The sequence below is a fragment of the Phallusia mammillata genome, chromosome 2 (genome assembly GCF_965637545.1).
Source record: "Phallusia mammillata chromosome 2, kaPhaMamm4.hap1.1, whole genome shotgun sequence".
Taxonomy (NCBI): Eukaryota; Metazoa; Chordata; class Ascidiacea; order Phlebobranchia; family Ascidiidae; genus Phallusia; species Phallusia mammillata.
Window position 1 is genome coordinate 16,818,882 of NC_137253.1, and position 18,804 is coordinate 16,837,685.

Below are 18,804 nucleotides of genomic sequence, written 5' to 3' on the forward strand. Positions count from 1 at the left end.
AAAGCCATTGTTGCTAATGGCTATTGTGTCTAAGCAGAACTTAATTTATAAACTGAAACTGAGCAGATAAACTGGAAATTTACTTTTTTGGCACATTTTACTTTACCAGCCTACAGTAGTTTATGATGGTGTGCAAAAGAAACTGTTTTTTTTGCCTTGTATTTTTGTTTTGTGTGATAGATCTCAGCTTCGCACAGGGTAAGTTGAACAGTTCTAGTTTATTTTAAGTTGAACAACTAAATTTTTTTTTTGTAAACCGCGGACTTATTTTAGCTTTGGTCGCATTTTACACTGAAAACTTCAAATTCGTTGAGGCTAAAATATAAATAAAATTTGTTATACTATGTCTAGTATAAGGGCCTCACAAATTCAAGTAATACTAATACGAGGCAGATTTCGGCAAATAACAAAACTAAATGTGACCAAAAATTTCTTACTGGCACAATCAATAACCTTAAAAGGACAAAAAACATTCCACAAAAACTACGTTTAGTAGGCCTACCATATTTCCATCCCCAAAAACGAGGACACATGGTTGAAACAACATGAAAAAAATACTTTAAGGCCCCCCAAAACATAAATGCTTCAGAAATTATACAGTATACAATATTTTGGATAAAGTTTAACGTTTGTTACATCCACAACACCAAAACAATTAAGCTTGCATTTGTAAAACCTGTATTCTTTGTATATTTGATGTATATTTGGCTGTTTTCAAAGGCATATAATTGTCACATATGTATTTAATAAAGCAGAAATTCCTTAAAAGGAGGATTTGGGCATTTTTTCTTGTCCTCGGAGGACAACTTGGTTTTTGTTGAAAAGTAGGACATGTCCTCCAAAAAGAGGACGTATGGTAGGCCTATAGTGAACCCACAAGTGTGCTATAGGACCCGATTAAAGATTTTTCGATTGTTTCGTGGTTATGTCCAGCGCACGAATACTCTTTCAGCGAATTACTGGACTTTAATAGACAAATTTCCACATTTCAATGTATTTACACAGACAATCCCTGCCTGAATATAAACAACTGTGGATTGTGTATTCGCGCTGACCCATCTTGTACTTGGTGCATTGACAACAGCACGTCCCAGGGTACCCAGCAAAGATGCAGAACCGCTGCGTAAGTAAATCTATAATTAACAGTTTGTTTGCGAACCCCTATTATAGGTGGACAGTCCTTAATCTTTTTTTAATTGTCCGAAAACAATTAGGCACTAAATTATCAACGTAAGTAACAAATTTATGGTGAAGAAACGAAAACAAAAAACATTAACGGACATATTTTCATTTGTATGTCCTACCAAAAGCTATAGCCTACTGTTAATTTGTACGTAATATGGTTGTTTTTGTTTGGTACATGAAACCCGAATGCTTTAATACATAATAAATATTTTTCGGTGCTACCAAAATAAGATGACTCGAGTTAGTTATAAAGATATTTAAACATTTTTTCGTAACGTTAGGAAAATGGGTATTGCGAGATTGATGTGGGCTAATTTATAATAACAAACAAGTTTTAATAAAATGTTACACCAAGTCCTCTTTTCAAACACACCTAAAACGCATTTAGTCTAAATCAATGTAAGTTTATATACAGAGACGCAACCGAAATTCGATGTATTTTACATAGTCTATTCGGTAGCAGCTTGGTGTCCTTCCTGTAACGATCGAGTAGCAGGTTCATAACTAGCACTCCTTAACAATGCAACACGATTAGTCGTATAGCTACTTTATACGACGGCTAGAACTTCAATTTAAATTTAACATGTCAAACATTCCAAACTGCGTGTTATATTCGAATAACCTAAGTTCTCAAACATTCTATTTTTTTAAATGTTTTTTTTATGGTGCATTGAGTGTTGCTTATCATTGACAGGGCATCTGATGTCTTTTTTAAAAGATAAAAACATTTTTTTTAATGTATAATATATCTCGCGAGCTGATCCCGTAGTTATATGCTTCAATCGTCCAGGTTTTTGCAAACGATCGAATTGACAGACATGTCACAATTTCATATTCTGTTTTTATTATTCACGTTTATTTACCCAGAGAACATAAAGGAAAATGCGGAACAAACTTTATTGTGAACCCTCCATCAAATGCAGTTGATGCAGTCAACGAGCCCTTTTCCGTTGTTGACCAGGAGGCGTTTTATAACACAACCAATGTCACCGTTGTGCAGCTGAAACCGCAAGAAATTGACCTTAGCCTTCGCCCGGGTATGTCTCTCGCAACAGTTTCAATTGCAAATGACTTTTAGTTTGGTGCTTAGTGGCCTGATCAGTACAACCTGTAATGCCATAGCAGCGATAAAAAATCAATAATGTAATTGTGGCCTGACGTGGGTCAAATACCTTCATCACTTGTGAAATGACCAAAACAGCTTATAACTACAAATTATCTATGCCCCAAAACGGCACAACAGCATGTACGGGTAGCTTCACCTATTAAGGTTTTTTTGTTTCAACCGCCAGGCCTCAAACAAACCGTGAACGTTACGTTTCGTAAAGTGGTTGACTATCCACTTGATCTGTATTATGTAATGGATCTTTCCAATTCTATGAAGGACGACTTGGAAATACTTAAGGTTTATATTTTTGTCACTAAAACTGTGAGTGTTAAAACAAACTCATAAACGACAATGATTTGACTCTTCAGGGCCTTGGAAAAAGTTTAGTTAAAGATATTCAAGATCAGGTAACCAAAAATATTCAACTCGGTTTCGGAAGTTTCGTTGACAAAGTGATGATGCCCTATGCAAGCACCGTACCCGAGCAGTAAGTTTGTAAACTGTTTGTTGGCAAAGACATTTCTGCAAATGATATGGAATACAGCCCTTAATTTATTACAAATTTAGTATCCTACGTGTGCAGTTTAAAAAGCAAAAATAAGAACAATATTTATATTACCGAAACATTATAGACTTCTGCTTGCACCATATCGACCTCAATCACCTGTAAAGCTTGTGTTGAACTTGATTATGTTTGTTCTGTATAGGTTAATAAATCCTTGTTCCACAACTGACAACAATGCTTCCTGTGCACCGGTATTCGGTTTTCGTCATCAACTCTCGATCACTTCGAACGAAATAAATTTTATTGAAGCTGTTCAGTCCACCAACATTTCAGGAAATATTGATTCACCGGAAGGTGGATTTGATGCATTAATGCAGATTGCTGTTTGTCAGGTAGGAACCGGACTTGGCTGAATTGTGCTTGTGCTTCAGCAACACCCGTGGTTAATGTGTGGTTTGTAAATAAAGGATATCATAAAATGGCGAAAAGAAGCTCTTCATGTGATCTTATTCACTACCGATGCATCGCCTCATATCGCAATGGACGGAAAACTTGCTGCTATTTTAGAAGCAAACGACATGAAGTGCCACTTGGAAAAGGTATGCCCTTTTCACACAAAGAAATATTGGCATATGTGATAATATAATGAATTGTTTGCAGGGTGTGCATCCTTACCTCGAAGACGCAACGGTTTACTCAAAAAGTAAGTTTATGGACTATCCTTCAATTGGTCAACTTAAAGAAGCTTTTAACATAAACAAAATCCAAACGATATTTGCTGTGACTGATGGTGTGCACAACATGTACAAGGTAAAAATAATCCAAAACTTTTCTTCTAACCTATATGTTATCACTTTCCTGATTGTGTTCACGTTTTAGGATTTGCCAAAATTGATGGACAATTCTTTCGTAGGAATTTTGGAAAGTGATTCGAGTAATGTTGTGGGCGTCATATCAAAATCTTATGACGTAAGTATCTCGATGGTATGACAAATTGCACAGGAACCGCCAGACACGATTTATTAAGAAATGTTTCAACTCATTGTAAGCTTACAATTGGTATTTTCAATGATAGGTCGTTTCGCTAATTTTAAGCTGGTTTTAAGTATAGTCTATTTCACAAACTGTTCGTTGCACTAATTTGTTATTACACTACACATGGGATTTGTTTTTAGGAGTTGAAAAGTAAAATTCAGTTATCAGTACCTAGCCATCCTGATTATATTTCGATGTCGTATCGAACGTTGTGCCCACAAAATCCAACAACTTGGATCGAAAATAGCTTGGAATGCAACAACATATCAATTAATGACGAGGTTTGTGAACAAGCGTTACATATTTAGCGTGAAATCAAGATTTCGCGGTCTATATTTTTAACACCGATGCGTTTTCTCAAATATTACATTCTTGTCTACTTCTTCAGGTGTTTTTTCAATTTGATTTTACTGCAAACAATTGTCCTTCTGACACTACAAAGACAGACGTCGTCAAAGTGACATCTAACTCTCTTAAAGACGAAGTAAAGATTAACATTGGTAATAAGAATACGGCCAAACACAGACTAATGTCCCATCCGTAAACGAAATAGATATAAAAACAGTTTATTTGTTGTTGTTTAAGGTTACATCTGTGATTGCGAATGCGCAAAAAATCCAATTGTAAACAGTTCAGCCTGCAACGGTTTTGGCAACTTACAGGTAAAAAAGCCGTTTTCAACGTGCAAAAGGATTTTTTTTCAAAAATATATTTTTTAAATTACTAAATGTAGTGTGGAATATGCGCTTGTCATCCTGGAAGATTGGGTCGACAATGTCAATGTACGCCATCAGCATCTGAAATTCCATTAGAGGCAAACTGCACTGAACCAGGAAAATCGACAGCTGAACCCCTTTGCAAGTATGTCAATACAACCTGCATATTTTTTTCAACAATATAGGTGTCCTAGCGTAACATTACTCTTAAACTCACAGTGGTAATGGATTTTGCGAATGTGGAAGCTGTCAGTGCAACGAAGGGTATTTTAATAAGTTTTGTCAATGCAAAAGTACCGGATGTTCATTGGATGCCGCTGGAGATCCATGTGGAGGTCAGTTTATTTAATCAAGATACGCATGTAATAAATTGTGCTCGTATAATAAATTACGCATCAGTTTGTTGAAGTGTAGCTATGAACTGTTGCCATTCCTTAATCATTTTTTTTTCATAAAACGTGACAATTAGGTACACAAAACACGAACTTGAATCGTAGCTTTACTAGGAACTGCCAGCGATGTAGAATAAAATGTGGACATTTTAGTAAGCAAACGTTTCGACAAAATCAATTGTCATTATTAGTGAAAATGAAAAAGACACAAGCGGAAACAATTAAGCGCGTTCATATACACAGAAACGGAAAAAAGAAAAGACCCAATCAATGATGATGACAATGTTTTTATCGAAACGTTTGTTTAATAAGATGTCTTTTTATTATACATCATGACCATTAGCTTTATCATAAAACTTAACAAATCGCGTTTAAATGATTTAGGTGTTGACCGAGGCAACTGCGTCAACTGTAACAACCAACCTGTGTGTGAATGTAAAATTGCTGACGGATGGACCTTAGATGCCAATACCGGAATTTGCAGCTGCAACAACAATACATGTAAAGAAACGCCAGAATCGCCGCAGTGTTCTGGTCATGGAACGTGTAACTGTGACAAGTGTGAATGTGACAAGGTACGTCGGCATCAAAGTTGTACACGGGCCTAAAATTGAAGTCCGAACCCGAAAGTATATGCCCAAAACCCGGCCCGAACCCGAATCGTTTTTAAGAAGCACGTTTAGGTCCGAAAGTTTGATTGAGTTGGAGGCCTATACATTGAACCCTCAGAATACACCAAGACAACGATCACAATAGACAAAAATAGGCCACTGGTCTTAAACAAAGCGTTTCAGGCTGTTTAAAATTAGGTCAGTTCCAGCAACTGGCTACTTAGCCAGTTAGTTTTTTTTAAAGTACTGACACAGAGTGTAAAAGTCAGGCCCGAATCAAGCCCGTTTTTTTTCTTTAAATAACCTAAACCAAACTCCAGCCCGACTTACAACTCTGGTCTGCATTGTTTGTTAAACTTGGTGGTGGCCCCAAATTATAACGTTTTTTCGCAGTATTATTCCGGTCGCTACTGTCAAGACTGTATTCATCCGAATTGTAAGCTCACTGATGTTTCTTGTGCTGGGTTTGTTGTAAAGACTTGTGCGCAGTGCGTATATGAAGCTGACTCCCTTGGTCAGGTTGGTTCATAAGTTTTTTTTACAGCTAACACAAAGGTTCCAGATCGGTGCGGCGAATACATTAAGTCACATCACATAATTTGTACGCAATAAACAATGTTTGAGACCGGTGATTTAACGCACAAGCGTTATTTTTTAGTCTGTTTCCGAATATTGTCAAGACAATTGTCCAACAAGCGAGTTTCAGCCAAAAGCTATCACGCCTATACCAGACTGCCGATTTGGATGCTCAGATGACGATTGTAAAAAGTGTTTACCTGAAAGGTGGTTTGCGTGAAGTGATTAAATCCTACGTGGATTTTATTGACTAATTTAACGTATTCTACCTCAGTGATATTCCAGAAACACCAACTTGTCCAGTGACTGGAAATACGGGATGCACAGGGTCGTACAAAGCAATTTGGATCGATGACAGAAAAGCTTACAGACTGTTTGTAAAAAAATTTGACCGAGAAAACGGTTCGTATGTGGTGTGCAAATTTTTTTTGCAATGCCACCGTTACAAAAGAAATAATTCTAAACCAACGCATCGGTACGTTTTTCTGATGATAGACGTCTTTACTTGATACTTGGAATATTTTCCACTGTCATTTACAGATATTAATTGCCCCAAACAAAAGTTTGCACGACTACCAAACACCTAGCTTTTAAATGACTTTCAGCAAAATATATTTCCATTTCACAAAGCAATTAAAGAAAAGAAGTGTCACAACCTTTATTTAGACTGTCCCAAACAAACTGACGCTCTTCTGATTGTATTGCCTGTTGTCGGAGGAATCGTTCTTATCGGTCTTATTGCTCTTATCATTTGGAAGATTTACCAAACGTTGCATGACAAGCAGGAGTACGAAAGTTTCATGGAAGAAACGCGCCAGAAGAAATGGACGCAGGTAGAATTTGTTCTTGTATTTATTCTAGGTGCTAATACACAAAATATTTTTTACACAAAATAAAATCATTTCCAGGGTGTCAATCCAATTTTCTCAAAAGCGTCCGTCCGCATTGAAAATCCCGCTTACATGGGAGGAAAGTATTGAGAAGAAAGGTAGAGATTGTCGCCTTGAGTGTTGTTTTTATTTGATTCCATTTTTACAATTGTTCTTGGTTTACAGTACAAGGTAGACCGTAGCAAATAAACAAAACGTAGTATTGTCGCCTTTTTTAAGTAATCGGGAAAAAGTAACAATGCGGTAGTAGCTTCAACTAGTGTGGTTAGAGACTACTGTTTTGACTTTTGTTTTAATCTCAAGCAACATAAAAATCTTGTTCCAAACACAAATCTAGTTAGGGTTATTTGCTAAAAGCTGAATCTCTTCGGCAATGTGATGATTTATATTGTTGGTACAGTACTACTCCTTTGTTGTTTTTGTATTTATCGAATGATAAATTTGTTTCATCACCACAAGTTGCAAATTACTGCAAATTAATTACAAATCAATGGTCATTTGGCAGCCACGTACGCGGAGTGATATAAGGGTATTATGTAGTTTTCAATTATTTCTTTTCGTTTAGTTGCACTTTGAAAGCTATAACTTAAATTAAAAAAAATATTTAGGATTAAAATGTATCGTGAGAATATGTTTCACAATATTACTCTGTGTTATGCACTTGTTACAATTTGTGATAATCTTATTTTTGTAACCAATACTTAAGGTACCTGCAGGTAACAAGGCCCCTTAAAAAACTATTGCGCATAACTAAAAAAACATACAATAGTTTCCGCCCAAATTTGGCATGGTGGTTGTAGCGGTCAATTGTAATCATCCATCAGACTTTGAAGGCGTTTGCAAGATTAGTTTTTGTATGATGACAGTTTAAAAAAATTAAAAACTTGGGCCTTAATACATACTTATGCTGTTAATTAGGCCCAACATTTTTATGTATTTTTTAAAGGTCGAGAAATCAATCAGACTACTTTATGCTTTGCGTCGGTCCAAATCAAGTTTAACCAAGCAACGTTATTAACTTTAAGACATATAACTGTTAATCTGAAGGTACTAACAACAACGAATAAACAACCACTTGACAGTTGATCACCAATAAAGCGAAATGAAACATCACATTCCAAAAACTTAAAAAAAGACTTATTATTGGAACTTTCATCTCTCTAATAAAGCAAATAAGCAATTTTTTGCATACCAGTCGCCTTTGCTATAAAAAACACTTTAGAAAATGACAAAAATTTGTTGGGCCTTATTGCCAGCAATGGCTGACAAACAAAACCCTAATAAAATTCATTTGAGGTAATTCTTTTTTTCAGATTGGATAACGCTCCAATTGAGCTAAAATGACCCCTTTCTGATATATCCTAATAAGATTTCATTTCGACAACAAAACCTTTTTATTTTTGTAACAAAATTTTTTTTTAAAATAATAAAAAGCTGTAAAAAAACACTTTTGAATTTGGATTGGTCGTAGAAACTAATACACAGAACTTGCAGGTCCAAAACTTTTCAAATCATTGTAAGTTTGAATAAATCTAAAAATTATATCGAAACGGAAACATTTTTACATGTATACCAAAAAATATGAGTAGTGGGCCTTATTACCTTCCGGGCCTATATACCTTCAGGTACCTTATAGTATGTTTTGTAAGTCGCGCTGTGATTTGTAAATACAATTTGAAAAAAATCCAGTTGTTGACCTTATCCATGGGCGTCCGCAAGAGTTTGGAAATAGAAAAAAAGGTTCGTTCCCATCAACAAAAATACTAAAGTTTTACCTGCTAGCAAAAAACAGCAGCAGCTAAACAAAACCCCGTTAAACGCACTTAATACAATCTGTATCTGTAACAGAATGGTTTTACAAACAGATTAAATCAGTGGTTCTCAAACTTATATGGATCGCGTACCACCTGACAACTTTTCTATCGCTGCATACCACCTAAACCAGTGGTTTGAAACATTTTTGTAGCCACAGACCCATTTCAGAAATTGTATAAGTGTGCGGACCCCCAGGGTAATTACCGTAAGTCTTTTTATGTTTCACATTTCGCAACGCTTGTCCTATAAAGTCTATTGTCCATGTGTGTTAAGATGTCACAACAGGGAAAACAATCACAAAACGTGGTTGTGCTTGGCCCAATTAAGGTGTGATAAACAGTTTACACTCGTATACAGGATTGTAAAGACAGTTGAGAAACTTAAAATGTTTTGCTGTTGGTTAATGATACTAAACATATTTGTCTCCATGGACTCCCTGAAACCATCGCACGGAGCCGGTTGGGAACCATTGACCTAAACCCTGTTTGGGTGGATAGACCCAGGAAGGCATATTTTCTCGACCTGGCTATCATTTAGAAATTTTCGCCCAAACCAGGGCTTTTATCAGTTAGTCAGTTGAGTTCCAATTTTAGATCAGACTTAAATTAGGTATCACAGAAAGCTACTCGCGTACCACCTGAAAAGTTCCGGCGTACCACTAGTGGCGGCGTACCACAGTTTGAGAGCCACTGCATTAAATGAATCAAACGTTATTACCCAACAATAGCTCGGAAGCATGCATGTATTATTACGTCTTTGGTGGAGGTGTCAAAAAGTCGATATGATATACCTTCTCCAGTCTGTTCCCAGCAGGCACCGCGACGTCGAAATGAAGTTAATAACTTAATGGTTCGGACCAGACGTCGTTTGCACCAAGATTTTTTGGTCGAAAATGCAACAAATATTAGGAATTTCGACGTCTAACAACGACGTTGATTTGACGACTTTCACTAACGTTAAAATCCTCTTAAGTCCTGACGTCTTTTTACATTACATATTTAGGTCAAATATGCAACAAATTTTAGGAATTTCGACGTCTAACAACGACGTTGATTTGACGACTTTCACTAACGTTAAAATCCCGTTGATTCCTGACGTCTTTTTACATCGACAAAAGGCACGCCGATATTTTTTTTGGTTAGCATTACAATCTTCTTCAAGAATTAATATTGGCTAAAATAAAACGTCAATGACCATGTTTTTCAATCACGCTTTTATATTATACATCGATTTTTTTTGTCAAATCAGCGTGTGAAAACTGACTAGGCCTACATGTTATAAGAGTTACTCAAAAGTTGTATGCTTTCTTTACTTCGATATGTGGACATAATTGAATTTTTTAGTTGAAACGTAGATTGAGTTATACATGCATTAAATTACGATGACAAGTACACACGAAAAGTTCAACATAATTTAATCTTTTAAAATACGCTATTAAATTGATGTTCAAAATGTGGTTAATTGTTTTGTTGCGTATAACTGCCCTTTCGTTCGCGACATTTAATCTACTTCGTTTTAACGTTCCCTAATAGGCTTACACGTAATTTCAACGTGAAAAGAAAGACGCCGCAATCCAATCCAAAATACGACAAAGTTGCAAAGGCACTAAATTACGACGTCGAATATTAACGACAAATTCAACGTTTTCTTAACGTTCAAAGCATGTCGTAAAATCGACGTTCAGAAATGGTTTTAACCTTTAATTGTTACTTGAGTTTGCTTTTTGGCCTGTTCTGAACGTTGGAATGTGGTTAATTATTAACCCAACAAATGCCTTTACTTCTTCGACGCTTAATCGACTTCATTTTAACATCAATTAATGTACATAATTTCAACGTGAAAAGAAAGACGTCGAAATTCAATCCAAATGAACACAAAGTTACGAAGACACTAAATTACGACGTCGAATTTTTACGACAAAATCAATGTTTCTTTGACGTGTCCCATTTGTCAAAAAATCGACGTTTATTAATGCTTTTGACGTTTTAGTTTTACTTTGGTTTGGTTTTTGGTCGGATTTCAACGTTGATATGTGGTCAATTATTAGGCTAAACCAGTGGTGGCCAAACTACGACCCGCGGGCCGCATCCGGCCCCCAGTCCTGTTTCATCCGGCCCGCCAAACACCTTGCCTGGGTTTTTTCCAAGCACCATATTTACCACTGTGAACAAGCAGTGCAACAGCGCTGGCTGCTACTAGCAGTTATTAAATCCAAGTGTAAACAAGATTGTGTTATTTATTGTTATTCTACTACAATAATATATATTTTAATAAAGATGGCAACCAGTTACGACAAATTTTACGTAAATCTCATTTAATCCGGCCCTCCAGTAGCAAGACAGTTGCAAATTTGGCCCTCTGGTAAAAAAGTCTGGCCACCCCTAGGCTAAACCAACAAACGTAGTTTCATCGACGACGTTTAGGCGACTTTATATCAACGTCGACAAATGCACATAATTTCAACGTGAAAAGAAAGACGTTGAAATTGAATCCAAATTACGACAAGTTGCGAAGACACTAAATTACGACGTCGAATAAACGTGAAAAATTCAACGTTACCTAAACGTACCTAATATGCCATTAAATTGACGTCGAATATCGGTTGTTTTGTGACCTTTAAAATTTTGACTTATTTTCAACCTTAATTTGACGTCATTTCGACGTCCTATTTTTTCACAATGGTCGGTTTTTGTCAGAAAGACGTCGATATGGAATTTCGACGTGAAAATGACGTTTATACTATACGCCCGGTGCCCGCTGGGTTGTGACATCTGATGAGGTTCGTATATGCAAATCCCACTTCAGTTACAAACATTTTGCCAACCTACCACATACAGTTATAGTCAGGGTTGTCATACCGTCCTTATTTCTATTTCTAAGATTTGTCCTTATTTTGAAGGGCCATGTCTTAGAAAAGTTAATTGTCCTTATTTCTAAGAAATGTCCTTATTTTTGACTTGGGTCCTTCTTTTGTCTTATTTACAACAATTAGTTGAAAATCTCGTATAAATGCAGAGATTTGTTCAAAAACGTTTGTTTTGTTTCGTATAAAACTTTAAATTTTCGGTAGTCCTTATTTTTGGTTTCAAGTCGATGGCAACCCTGATTATAGTTAATATTGTCTTTATTGTATTATTTTGCCACATTGGCAGTGTCACATGATATTTAGTCTGAAATGCCGTTTCTCGAACGACGGTGTACGTGACGATAACTCGTCCGATGTAAGTCTAAAATGCTGTAGGTAACTCGCAGGCAAATCATATTCCATCAGGCTAAAGTTGAACCACTAGAAAATTACAATATTTAATTTCACAAAATGTTGCCTTATTTTCTCATGTGTATGGTTTGAAGTGTTGACATAAAAGAACTAAACAAACATAGCCTACAAACAAATGAATATAAGAAACATTACACTGGGCAACAAACAATTTTTTTTTTACTGGTGTCTGTAATGTTTTAACTGATTTTGACTAATTCTAGTGCCCTGATTTCAAAAATGCAATCGGTTTATCTGTATCACGTCTAGTTTTCCTGTTGTGGTACATCCACGTTTGAAAAACAATCTATATGTATACACTATAGTGAAACTGGTTTTGAGTATTTATTTGGAATTAACGTTGTTGCTAGAACAAAATTTCGAATTTATTTTAAATGTAACAGGTGGACACTCCTAACAAACAAAATTCAACACACAAAAAAATGTTTAAAATTTGTAAGTTATCAGGTAGGCCTATATTATTCGGAACTGAGTGGCAGCAATATCGTCCCGTTTAATTGACCAACAGCAGTTAGCCAGGACCACATTATTCCCTCTTCCCTGACACGTTTCGTTTTACTGATATCCTGTTGGAACCTTCAGCTTAATTCTCATCATTTATATCCCCTACGTTTTAAGGGAAGTGTAGCTTTATACTCATTTTCGTACCGAATTTTTCAGACCGCTTAATAACTTAGTTTAGACTCTTTCTAATAATTTCAGTCCCTCTCTACTGTTTTTGTCCATTACTGCGATATTCCAGTCAACATTAGGTAAGTGGAGCCCATTGCTTGTCCTAAACCCCTAAAGCCACATCGAAGTGTGCAAGATATGCACATTTGATACAGATCTTTTTTTTTAGTTGTGTTGTATGGGTATTCACCAATAATGTAGCATAAAGCATCTTGGTAATTCATGCAACACCTTATAGATGACCTAGCCACTATTAATTTTAGTTTTACCACCTTGCTTTACTAGTCTGAAAATCACTCCATAAACCACGTATAGTTTAAAGTTACCGCTAGCCTGCACCAACCAATTTTAGACAGAGCATAAGCATGGAACGCATATTCATGCTATGAAACTGACTGGACTGTAGGAAATTAATGTGTATAATGTAACAAAACTTCAACACACACATAAAAGCATGATTTTCAAGCCATTGAATCAATATGGTCACAAATTTTGATTTTGTTAATAACTTAAAAAGTTGATCTGATTGAAGAAAACCGTAATGATTTTTAAAATCAGCACCCCAAAATTAGTCAATATCAGTTTTAACATTAAAGACACCAAAAATTGTGTTGGCCAGTGTTATCAACAAATATCGTAACCAGTGTTTTTTTTAAGGTGACCGTTTCGGTCCCCCAAATTTCCTCAGCGGTTTCCCAAAATTTGGATTTGCAACTACAGTAGAAAAGTAATGGTTGTTTCTCGCTATGTCTTGTCGATAATACGAATATAGCCTACGATCTCACAGAAATTGACTGCACAAAATCCGATTACCTACACAGTGCACTGCCATTCGCATCGCTTAGCCTTGGCATGTACGGACACGGTAAAGGAGCTACAACACATCCAGGATTGCGAACGTGGCTTAGTCCAGACGTGGAAGTACTTTTCAATTTCGCCGCTCAAGACCGCAAAACTACAAGAAATGCAAACTGTTGATGTTGATTCGTCTGCGCGAAAATTAGTTAAAGCCTGCCGTACTCGCTGGCTATCTCTTGGTCAGGTTGTAATCGCAATTAAAGCAGAACTGCCTGCTGTACACGCTACGCTCCAATATTTTGCTACCGAGAAGAAAGATTGCACAGCAGTTGGTATTCTTCATTTAATTTGCTCCAAACGCTTTTTTTTCTCCCTTTACTTGCTGAATGCTGCTTTGGTCCATCTCAACAAGTTATCATTGTTGTTTCAAAAAGGTAGTTTTCACTTTTCTCACATGCAGTCGGCACTTTCAATATGCAAAAAAGAGATTAGGAGCATTGCCAATTCAGATCAGGTTTTAAACAGCCTAAAACTTGACTGGGAGCAGATTTCAAAAATTTTACCAAGATCTCAAAATACACTTCTTGAAGATGATTTTAAACTGCTGCGATTCACCACAGAAACATACTGTGAGGCACTGCTCTGTAATCTCGAAAAACGTTTCCCTGAGCCTGAGGTACTCTCTGCTTTTCGAATCTTTGATGCTAATGAGATTCCGCTTGATACCCCTTAGCGCCAGCTTTATGGGAATGATGATCTCTCACTGCTTATCAGAAGATTTGACATTGTTTCTGCTGAACAAACCTTGAAAGTACTAAATGACTATCAAACGTTGAAAGATAGAATGACAATGCCAGAATTTGAGTTCTGCCAAGATCCCGGTGATGTCTGCAGCAAAATTGCTCGAGACAACGTATTCCAGCAAATGTTTCCAGAGCTGCATCGACTTTGCTGCATTGCATTGTCAATTCCTCTAGCAACCGCCTGGCCAGAGCGAGGATTTTCGACTCTATGTCGTGTTAAAACCAAGCAACGAAATAGGCTACTAGATATCACCCTGAATGCTCTAATCAACATTTCGATGAACGGTCCGGAGCAGCTCACTGACGAGGATGCACAAAAGATAGCTGAGAAGTGGCAAAAAACATAGGACCGACGAACAGTGACAGTGCGAGCATTGAAGGCGTTGGAATCTGCAAACAACGAAGAAATGGAAGCTGGCGGATGGGAACGGGATTGCGAATCTGTTTTGTTGCATGAGATAGAACCTGAAAAATTTGTTCTGTGATTGTGCACTGCCTGTAGCCCAATAAATAATTCGTTTAAGCAAATATGGCTATTTTTTGGTATTTAAATGAAACACTTGCGGTCTCTTAAAACTACTTAGCGGTCACCCAAACCAAACCTTAAAAAAAACCTGATCGTAACACATCAGCATTTTGAGAACCGTAAAACAATTGGTCACTTTATCGCTACTGGGTTTCGTTAGGTCGCATACTTCATTGCTTTTTGATTTTTTGTTTCCCGGCCGTTTTTAAATTACGATTTTAAATTATTACAACAAACTGAACATCATGGTTATAATTTCACAGGTGTTACGGAATTATTTCGGCAGCTTTGGGAATTCGGCTAAGAGATCTTTCAAGTGGCGATATTAAATTCCAATCAACCCCTTAAGCCTAATTCTGTACCTTTAAAACCAAAACTGCCTCCCTAATTCGGAAACGGCCCGAACCCTGCAATAACGGCTCACCACTAAGCCAAAGAAAGACCACAAACTGGTTTCACTAATGGGCGCCTTGTTTAAGTAAAAGCGATAAATTACACTGGCGTAAAACAACACGTATTTCCAATTTCAATACGCTGCGCTCAATAATCAGTAAACGCCAGTACAACACAGAACAGAAACCAACAGGTGTAACTCGCACGGCGCCCAGAGGAAGACTGCCCTTCATTATTTTACCCGCACGTGCGACGCGGCCACGTACGTGGAAGAAACAATCACGTGACGACCAAAGGCACATCCGGGTAACGATACAACCATCAAGCGTAATTAGTGGCGGGGAAAGGGCGATCATACAAACGGAGAAAAGACAACTATTACAATATAAAACAAATAGGTGAATGGTGTGTAGTAAAACAAGATATATACAGTGTGTGGTAAAACAAGATATATGCCGTGGAAATATGATATAGTGAAAATATGATTGGCAAAACAAACCGATTAAACACAACAATAGTAATAGGTGGTAAAACAAGATATATGCCATGGAAATATGATGTAGTGAAAATAGGATTGGCAAAACAAACCAATTAAACACAACAAACAATAACGGAGTTAAGTGCCGGGATACCCAATAGGCAACGCTTCAAACAAAGCGATTACAAGTGCACGTAGGTGTGTGAAAATAAAGGAGTTAAACAAAGTGCTAAAAATTCGCCACACAGGCAGGGAGTCCAACCGCTTGTCATATGGGTTCAGGTTCGGTTCGGGTTCACTTGTTTTTGTTTTTAAGGGTTTGGGTTCGGTTCCGGTTTTTAAAAATGTGTATATTTTTAAAAATGTATATTTTTGAGTTCGGGTTTTGTTCCGGTTTGGGCAAATTACCGGTCCGAACCGGTTTGCGGTTTTTAAACCGGTTTAAATTTTTATTCGTTTTAATTTAATTCTACCCATCATCTACCATTCTACCTGACCCTATCGAACTCCAAAAGAATTTGCCTGTGCTCTGTTGTTTTTTACACTCCCACTTATATAGGCTATAAGTGTTATCTCATGTATTCTTCAGTGCGCTGTTTAAAAACATCACAAAATATAAAACAGACTGCATTTTTTACTGGTTCCGTTCCGGTTCGGGTCCAACGCCAAACAAAATATGGTAGAACTACTAACACTGGAACTCGGCTGACGCCCGGTTTGTAGCTCTACCACAAAATAAGCGTGTTAGTAGCTCTACCACAAAATATGGGGTTCAACTCCGGTTCGGGTTTTTAGAAAATCGTAAATAGCGGTTCGAATTCGGTTCGGGTTTAATGAAATTAACCGCTCAAACCGGTTCGCGGGTTCGGGTTCAGTTCCAGTTCGACTCCCTGGTCACAGGCGTGTCAAGAACTGCAAAACAGGCAATTGTGTTTTGGGAATACAAAACTAGCAGTTTTTTGTGTGTAGCTGTTAACTGTGGTGTAGTAGGCTACACATTTTCTGTGGTCATTTACACCCAGTTACCTAATGTCAACCAACTGTCATGCGATCCTTTGTCACAAGGTGGGGCAAAATAATACATTTGACACAAGGTGGCGCAATTTACATCATGTTATTGTTTACGATTTTCTGCAGGTATAGGTGTATGTAACCATAGATTACTTATTAAGTTATCTAGGTGTAACAGTTTCTGGTTAGTAGTTAACGATTTTCTGTAAAATACTAAACACGCTTAGCAAGCTAATGTGTTAAAATTCATAATACATATTAATTTTTAATTTTAAATGCATTTAGCAGTCCATAGTTGAATATAGTGGAATAAAGAGTATTACCAACTCCTTCGAGTCCTTGGATGGAACAAGGCCCATTCTTTGTTAAATGTCTAGAATAAAACACTGAAAAATGGTCACATGACTTTCTGTTCTTGTATTTTGATTATATTACTTCAGTTTTTGTTCCTTTATTTGGCCCAATCTTACTTATTTCATTGTGGTGTTGATATATAATGTTGTGGTAGTGTATTACAGTCCACCAAATGCAAACATTTTTAGTCAGGTATGTTTACTATAGCATGCTGCAATTGTGTCTTTGTTTTTTAACTCTTTTAAAGAGAAAAGTCAATGCTAACAATTTTAAACTGGCCAACCAAACTTTAAAACCCATTTCATGTTGCAATTACTGGATACTGGTACTGTTGCAAGCCTGTTTATTTCAAGACAAATGAATTTTGTTGCCATGCCCCCCAGTCACCTGTACTAGTAGTTTCAATATATCTTCATTTGCAAAACAATTTTGTTAAATTTGTCAAATAATTTGAATGTCAAATATGGCCTAAGGAGTGTTATGTGCCCTGTGTTGGGTTTTAGTGGTATGGTTCATTATTTAGTGGAAACTTATTTGTGTGTGAAGTAACTTTAACAAAAAACCTTTGCTATGTGGAAATGTGTCACATGAATTTGATTTTTTTACAGGAAAATTACTTGTGTGACAGTTTATTTATTGATTTTTATCTATTGTTTGTAAAGATGTCACAAGTCCCTCAAATTGAGAGAAGCATTGCTCAAAGTGATGGAGCAACTCCCAAATCTTATGGACCATTCTTTTTGGAATATTCTTTAATGGCAGAGTACAATTTGTTACAAAAACAAAGTCTTCCTGGAATGTACATTATCCCCTCTGCCAAATCACCTTTATTGTGGTTTGGGGTAATTTTTGTAAGACAAGGTCTTTATCAATCTGGAATTTTTAAGTTTTGTGTTTCAATCCCACCAACTTACCCAGATGGTGAATGTCCTCAGATACTGTTTAATTGTGCCCCATTTCACCCATTGATTGAACCCAATACTGGTAAGCTGGATGTGCAAAGGGCATTTCCCACCTGGAGAAGAAATGTTAATCACATCTGGAATATTTTACTTTATACGCGAAGAATTTTTTACAAAATTGACACTCAAAGACCACTCAATCCTGAAGCTGCTGTCCTGTATGAAAACAAGCTTACATTGTTCAAGAATCGGGTCATGGAGACAATCGAAAAGAACAAAAAAAATCTTTACGATTCTCCAAGTACAAATGATCCACATGAGATTTACTTTACTTGTGTAATAGATACCCTCCACGAGCAACATAAATCTGCAATGGTTGGAAAATTAAACCGAACTAAGTCCAATAACAATACACGTGGCATGTCATGGGTAGCTTCTGGTACCACATCACCTTTCAGTAAAGCGTCACAGAAAATTGTTTAACATTGTGAAAGAATATACTTTTTTGGTAAATCACTGTGTTATATTACTGATTGGTTAAAAAATATTATAATTTTAAATTGGTTTGTTTGCTTTGAATTAGTTTTGTACATATGTTCGTCATTGTGCTGCAATTAACTGTTGCTTTGATTATATTCAAGCCAAACTAATGACAAACGCAACTAACTACTAATAAAGTCTGTTTAATCATTGTTTAATAAAAATGTTTCTTTTTTTGTCAGGCTTTTTAAACATTGGAATTTCTGTATTAATATTA

The 18,804-nt window shown here is 36.6% G+C and overlaps 2 protein-coding genes across 2 annotated transcripts; both read left to right on the top strand.

The window, feature by feature from the left end:
- The first annotated feature begins 8 nt into the window (after positions 1–8).
- LOC145212699 (integrin beta-1-B-like) lies at positions 9–8,706 on the top strand. The gene is made up of 20 exons (XM_080080919.1): positions 9–198; positions 1,006–1,123; positions 2,053–2,222; positions 2,478–2,590; positions 2,662–2,780; positions 3,001–3,190; positions 3,266–3,397; positions 3,459–3,608; positions 3,678–3,767; positions 3,974–4,114; positions 4,222–4,333; positions 4,419–4,495; positions 4,567–4,694; positions 4,769–4,884; positions 5,326–5,516; positions 5,946–6,071; positions 6,211–6,335; positions 6,403–6,530; positions 6,795–6,961; positions 7,037–8,706. Exons 1-20 carry the CDS (start codon positions 123–125, stop codon positions 7,106–7,108), a joined length of 2,541 nt encoding a protein of 846 aa, XP_079937045.1. The 5' UTR covers positions 9–122; the 3' UTR covers positions 7,109–8,706.
- An 8,352-nt stretch (positions 8,707–17,058) lies between these two features.
- On the top strand, positions 17,059–18,769 carry LOC145213645 (AKT-interacting protein-like). Its single transcript, XM_080082005.1, has one exon. It carries the CDS (start codon positions 17,724–17,726, stop codon positions 18,528–18,530), a length of 807 nt encoding a protein of 268 aa, XP_079938131.1. The 5' UTR covers positions 17,059–17,723; the 3' UTR covers positions 18,531–18,769.
- The last annotated feature ends 35 nt before the right edge of the window (positions 18,770–18,804 follow it).

Coding starts and splice junctions, on each gene's coding strand:
- LOC145212699 (XM_080080919.1), top strand. CDS start 123: ATGATGGTGTGCAAAAGAAACTGTTTTTTTTGCCTTGTATTTTTGTTT. Junction 199..1,005: donor AGATCTCAGCTTCGCACAGG/GTAAGTTGAACA, acceptor GTATTTACACAG/ACAATCCCTGCCTGAATATA. Junction 4,885..5,325: donor CGCTGGAGATCCATGTGGAG/GTCAGTTTATTT, acceptor TAAATGATTTAG/GTGTTGACCGAGGCAACTGC.
- LOC145213645 (XM_080082005.1), top strand. CDS start 17,724: ATGTGTCACATGAATTTGATTTTTTTACAGGAAAATTACTTGTGTGAC.